The sequence below is a fragment of the Ochlerotatus camptorhynchus genome, unplaced genomic scaffold (genome assembly GCF_037179485.1).
Source record: "Ochlerotatus camptorhynchus isolate MF236.1 unplaced genomic scaffold, CSIRO-AGI_Acam_v1.1 ptg000001l, whole genome shotgun sequence".
Classification (NCBI taxonomy): Eukaryota; Metazoa; Arthropoda; class Insecta; order Diptera; family Culicidae; genus Ochlerotatus; species Ochlerotatus camptorhynchus.
The window spans coordinates 192,450-199,352 of NW_027040493.1; the positions used below are offsets into that span (position 1 = coordinate 192,450).

The 6,903-nt window shown below is 39.5% G+C and overlaps 1 protein-coding gene across 1 annotated transcript; it reads right to left on the reverse strand.

Moving 5' to 3' along the window:
- Positions 1-5,925: 5,925 nt before the first annotated feature.
- On the reverse strand, positions 5,926-6,564 carry LOC135713825 (proline-rich protein HaeIII subfamily 1-like). The gene has a single exon (XM_065239108.1). It carries the CDS (start codon positions 6,562-6,564, stop codon positions 5,926-5,928), a length of 639 nt encoding a protein of 212 aa, XP_065095180.1.
- Between the last annotated feature and the right edge of the window lie 339 nt (positions 6,565-6,903).

The window sequence follows — 6,903 nt, forward strand, 5'->3', positions numbered from 1 at the left end:
TGCGCCCCTTTATTGCTTCCATAAATCAGTTTAAACGGACTCAGTGAAAACAGTTTCGACACTAAATACAACGGCTTGAGGTGTTTTATTAGATTCTCGTCGTTTACGTCGGCAGCAGTTGAATTGGCTGGACTTGGGTGTCGGCCAACGCCAAAAAGCGGCCGCACCAACGCCGGGCACCGGATCTTCATTCGTGCAAGGGATTTCCAAATAAAAAAGGGGCAAGAAATTTCCACTCTGTAAAAATGAATAAAACGCACGTTACGCTTGATGATAATGAAAGCCCCGAATGGCTAGTGTAGCTTGCCGAAATGGACGGACTTTCCACTCGTCCAAGTGCGGGAAAATTTAATTTATGGACCGCGTCTATTCTTTATGACCGACCGGACCTGATCCAATTTATATTTTTTTCCCTTCCATCCGCTGACGGAGGGGAAAGGCATTCGAAAGGCGAAAATCTGGATTAATATTCATTCAGATTTGGGGAGGGTGTAGTCATTTTTCACGTGGTTTTATGCCATTTATCGTGAAGTAGGAAAAAATAATAATGAAAGAAGCGACGCAAGGGATAGGGTAGGAACTGCTTCGGCCTGATCGTCTAGTTTGGGCCTATTGAGCAGACAACTTCACATATTTCTATGATTCCGGCGTAAACGAGTCAGTCATATATTTGGCCCGATACTTTAATTCAATAGCTATGACATAAATTCTTAAAGAAAGCACTGCTAGCAAATCAATTTTTCCAATTCGTTTGTGTCTTCTTCCGTAGGACGAAGGAAATCCAATGGCATTTAAATGCGTTAGGAAGCAATAGAAACTCGTAGGACGAATTTGCGATCAAGAAGCAGTGTTCGGTTTTCAACAATATCTCAACAATTTGTGACTCTTTATCAAACTTTACGATACGTATTCTATAAGTGAAACCGGCTTGTATTAAAACCCGCTCGAAAAGGAGAGGTAAAAAGTGAGTTGTGTTTGGTTGGTCCAAAATTAGGTTTAGGCCCTACTATTTTCGATTCCATTACGGTCACTCCGCACCAGTTTGACAGGCAGATTCGAAATGGGTTTAAATTATCATTAGCCATCGGGAGCGTGTCGATACTTGCTTTTATCCTAATTGATTAAATGTTAATCTTAATTAAGATGTCTTGAATCAATGTATGAACAAGAGAAATGCACAGCTCGTACTAATTTCGAATACTCAGAAAAAAGATTTGAAAGGGTTTAACATTGCTACTGATAAAGTGATTTGTTGCGCAAGCAATCATATTGACCTTTGGCATAAATATTGTATAGAATCTTCAAATTGTATTTCTGCAATATAGAGCCAGGCCATGCAAAAAAAAACATGAATTTTGTTGGCGATCAAGTAATCAACAATTAGCATAGCTACAAAGAAAGGAAGCTCATCTCTGCTTCGAAAAGTGAAAAAAAAATCGATGTACTTTAGAGTGCCACCTTGCGGTGGTAAGTACGCTTTTTACAAGGAAAATATTGGTAGAATTATACCACACACTTAGAAAAATTCAAGTAAACTTAGGTGCTCTGAGATTGACATATACGAGCGTCAATTTTGGTTGAGAACAGACGCGAAATATAGCTCAATCAAACGTACTTTTCGGCGAGCAACGAACTTTTCAGTCTCGCAGCACTTAATATTATATGACATGTTTAATTACGTCTCATCTTTTATGTCAATGACGGATTCCGTCACGTGTAAAATTAGTTATTTATTAGTGAGATGCCATACTTATTAGCAGAGATGCCATACTTACAGACATGTCTGTGAATTTACAGACTTTTATTTTTTTGCACAGACATTTTTTTGTTACAGACATTTATAGACTTTTAAGTTTTTTCACAGATATTTACAGACTTTTGTAATCAAGGGAAAATTTTAAAATGTATTTGGTTACACCGTTTTACATCTTTAGTCAAATTACACGTGCGATGCATTTTGCAACAGGCATTAGAAATTTCAAATCCACCACAAGAACGAGCTGTCACTGTTATAGACGGTCATAGTTATAGACCTGTCAATATGCTGCCGTGTTGAATACAAAACGAACATTTTCCATACGATTTGACGGTTTGTTTGGATACGTCAACTCACGTCTATTACTTGACTGTCTATAGTCACTGTCACTGAAAAAGTGAATGAAACGGACAGTTTGTTTCTATCCTATTCCATTTTTTTTATTCGAGGACACCCACCCCCAGATGCAGTTTTAGTGAACAAAGCAGCCATTTTCACCGTTTTGTACCTGAATAAGAGTCGTAATAATGTGGAAAAAATCGATAAAAAAAACAAAAGGAACTCGAAAGGAAACCTCATAACGAACTTTTTCAAAGGATCAGGTAAGCTATAAGTAATGTTTGTTTCATTTCTGAGTCTCAGTATTATATTTGTGTAGGCACTGCTGGTCCAAATCGTTCCGATGCTTTATCCAAAACTGCTGGTCAGAATCAATTCGTCGATGATCCGAGCTGATCCACCGCTCCTTCCTCAACTTCAGCCGTTGTGCTCATTTTTTCTTCCATAAATAAATTTCAATGAAGTTTTATGGAAAATCAATATAAATACTTGCACTAATCATAATGTTGAGCTTCATGTAATTTGAGGTTTCGCACGATGAATTTCGGCGCATGTCAGAATCCGTCCACTTTCCGGGGGTAAACGGTACATCTGATAGAGACCATTATGATCATTGGGTCTGAATATGTCCACCTCTTATAGTAAAATTATATTGTGATTTGAGGTGTCACATGATGAGTTTTTGATACATCAAATACATACATACATCATCATAATTCCGAACAGGAAAAAAAATCAAAAGCGATCTATGGGGATCTGAAACAGTGTGAGTTACACTTATACGAACTTACATATATATATACACACATACAGAAACATTTTCCGATCCCGGTAAGATGAGTCTATTGGTATATGCCATTCGTCTCTCCGGGTCTTGCAACGAAATTGTGTTTTTCAAGTGATATCATAGCCTTTCGGTACACCTTGGTGTACGAGAAAGGCAAAAAGGTTGGTATCAGCAAATTGTGTTATATTTAGCCAAGTTTTTCTCCCCCAGGTGTGTACTTATTTTGCAAAATGAAATGAATACGTTGCTTATAATGTCTTATTTTATAACTGTATTTGTAAAATCATTAGAACAGTGTTAGTGTTTAGCGCCAATTCATTGTACTTGGCTTCATTGTTTAGTACTCTCCATTTCTCGATGATCTTTATTTCGATATTCCTTCCTATTTGAATCAGTTCAATAACCCTGATCCTGATTCATCAACACTTTTTGAGTAAGAAGTGTTTAGAATCGTATTAATAAGCTTATAAATTGCTCTTTTGAAAGCGGTGTTGCTATTTATGTCAAAAAATCAGTTCAATTCAACCTTCGTACCAACGGAGTTATTGATGGAAATTGGTTCTTGGGCATTACAGTTGTACGTGGCATGAAGATGGGTAATTATGGTTTTTTGTATCATTCTCCCAGTTCTAGTTACCAGCGTTTTGTTGAAGTTTTAGAGAACTGGCTCGAGACATTCCTTGATTCTAGTAAATTAGATATATTGGCTGGTGATTTTAATATTAATTGGCGTGATAACCATAATTCAAATCATTTGAAGCGTTAAGCTGAGTTTTTTAATTTAAAGCAAACGGTAAGAGAATATACGCGTATTTCCAGGCACAGAAGAACTTTAATTGACCACGTTTATTCCAATTTTGATTCCATTTGTTCAGTTACGGATACTGATTTGAAAATAACCGATCATGAGACTTTAGTGATTAATGTCTCAGACCAAGTTAACGATAACGATAATTTTGTAAAATTGAAGTGCTGGAGGAAATATTCGAAGCAAACCGTTTCAAATCTTGTTGAGAGGAGCCTGGATTTTCCATTCGCGGCCTGTAACTTAGATGAATCTACAGCTGTTCTTAATAAGGCTTTGAAAACGTGTACCATTCAACTAGTTGAGCAAAAGTTTGTTTCTTTGAAAAACTCGAACAGCGGGTACAATTTGGATCTTTTGCGTCTTAAACCTTATTAATAAATCATTGCAGAATAGACATGTGTCACAAATTTGGAAGGAATCCTTAGTGGTTCCTATTCAAAAAATTGCTGGAACGATGAAAGCCGAAGAGTTTCGTTCCATCAACATGTTGCACACATTAGAGAAAATCTTAGAACTTGTTGTTAAAGGCCAGCTGTTGGAGTATTTGAATAGCAACTCTTTGTTGATACCAGAACAATCGGGATATCGGGAAGGTTATTCTTGTGAATCTGCGTTGAATTTGATGTTAGCAATGTGGAAAGACAACATGGAGCGTAAAGATACGAATGTTGCAGTTTTTTTGGATCTGAAACGCGCTTTTGAAACAATTGCTATGCCCTTATTGTTAAGATCAATCAAGCGCTTTGGAATTACGAGTACTGCATATAAATGGTATGAAAGCTATTTGTCTCACAGAACTCAACGGACTGTTTTTAATGATTCTGTTTCCAGTCGCGTGGGGAACAACCTTGGAGTTCCCCAGGGAAGTGTATTAGGGCCCCTGTTATTTATTATGTATATTAATGACTTGCGACGTGTTTTACGGTTTTGCGCCATTAATCTTTTTGCAGATGATACTGTGTTATTCATTGCAGCTAAGGATTTAGAAATTGCCGTCTCACACTTGAATGAAGATTTGCATTATCTAAGTAGATGGTTGAAGAATAAGCAGTTAAAATTGAATACAAGTAATACTAAATTTATGGTAATTTCGTGGAATTGATTAAATGAGAACGTCTCTGTTGTAATTGATGATGAGACTATTGATCGCGTTCAGGAGATTAAATATCTTAGCGTGATTATTGATGACAAACTTAAGTTCATCTCTCACAATGACAATGCCATCAAAAAAATTGCCAAGAAGTATGGAATTCTATGTCGACTGAAAAACGATTTAACTATTGCCAGTAAAATACAGCTATACACATCAATCATCTCTCCTCATCTTGAATTTTGCCCTTCGATTTTATTTCTGGCCAATGCAACACAAATATCGAGATTACAGCGCTTGCAGAGTTAAATAATGCGTTTGATATTGAGATGTAATAGATTCCCTTCCTCAACTTTGATGCTAGATGCCTTACAATGGTTGTCGGTGAAGCAAAGAATTGTATATTTGACTATGGCGTTCATTTTTAAAGTGGTTAACGGTTTGCTGCCTCAATATTTGTGTGATCGAATTGAAAGAGGAAGTGATTTTCCTAGATATTATACTAGAAACGCGGATGAAATAAGAACACCACATTTCTTGACTTGTGCTTCACAGAATTCATTATTTTTTAAAAGAATAAATGTTTTCAATTCGATGCCTAGACATGTCAAACGTTTAGCAACTTTTACAGAATTTAAATGACACTGCATTTCACACGTTAAAGCAATCTTTTGAACAGTTATCCAGAGATTTTTATTATGAATTGACATATCATGCATCTGGACGAAGTTATCTCTAGCGGATTATTTTATATGAATAGCTGTCATAACGACTTTTTTTTTTAATAAGTATTGTAGCACTGCAAAAACTATTTCTGTTCGCCACGATGGTGATGATGGATTTTGAATATTTGATTTAATAGTAGATTAATTTAAAAAAGTAGTCTACAAAGGGGTCTGAATTTAACATTTGATAAAAAAAATGAAACTTGAAGTTTACTTTGAAACTCTTATGGCCCCGGAACCGCTTAATCCCAGAAGGGAACCAGCCTAAGCCCCGAGCTGATGGTCTTAAGCCAACGGCAGCTCCTGGGGTGGGCACTCAAGGCCTCTTTTGGTTCCGGGTCCCAGGGCGTTTTTGCGTGGGGAAGCTTTCGGATTGTGGGGAATTCCTATCCAACTATAAAAGTGGAATTTACCTTACATTTATTTGTTATGCGAACCAATATGATGAGCTTGGTATTGTCTAGATGGTGGCGGCCAGTTAATGACAGCCGGATGTTGGGGACCAGATGGCGGCAGCCCAATACCGTATGGTAGCAGCCTTAGGGAAGCACCCCTATGGCGGTGGCCGTATGGCGGTGACCGGATGACGGTGCCCGGATGGCGGTGCCCGGATGGCGGTGCCCGGATGGCGGTGCCCGGATTGCGGTGCCCGGATGGCGGTGCCCGGATGGCGGTGCCCGGATGGCGGTGCCCGGATGGCGGTGCCCGGATGGCGGTGCCCGGATGGCGGTGCCCGGATGGCGGTGCCCGGATGGCGGTGCCCGGATGGCGGTGCCCGGATGGCGGTGCCCGGATGGCGGTGCCCGGATGGCGGTGCCCGGATGGCGGTGCCCGGATGGCGGTGCCCGGATGGCAGTGCCCGGATGGCGGTGCCCGGATGGCGATGTCCAGATGGCGGTGCCTAGATGGCGGTGACCGGATGACGGTGACCTGATAACAGTGGCCTGATGGCGGTGGCTTGCGGACGATGATCTGATAGTCGCTGTCTGATGGCGTCGTTCTGTCCTCTAACCAACGATCTTCATCTTCCTGCCGTGACGCGAACCTCGTGCTTCGCATCTTCCGTCCACTACCGTCTCTACCATTATTCCACCGCACGTCTGCCTAGAGGCAACGCTACACACCCACAATCGTTATCGGTTCTACCGTTCGCAATTTAAATTGGAAGTTTGCTGAACAAATGGTGCCCTACGTTCCCACACAAAATAAAAATACAAAATGTTACCATTTAGGATGGTAACATATCCCCTTCTGGTCGGGTAAAAGAAGCGTTTTACAAAATGGTTCTTTTTATAGTCAATCTATCTACTATTAATTCAATAAGCAAGTCAAAATGCAAGACATCACAACGAAAGATCAGTGGCTACTAAACATCAACAAATAGTTACTTTCTATAAA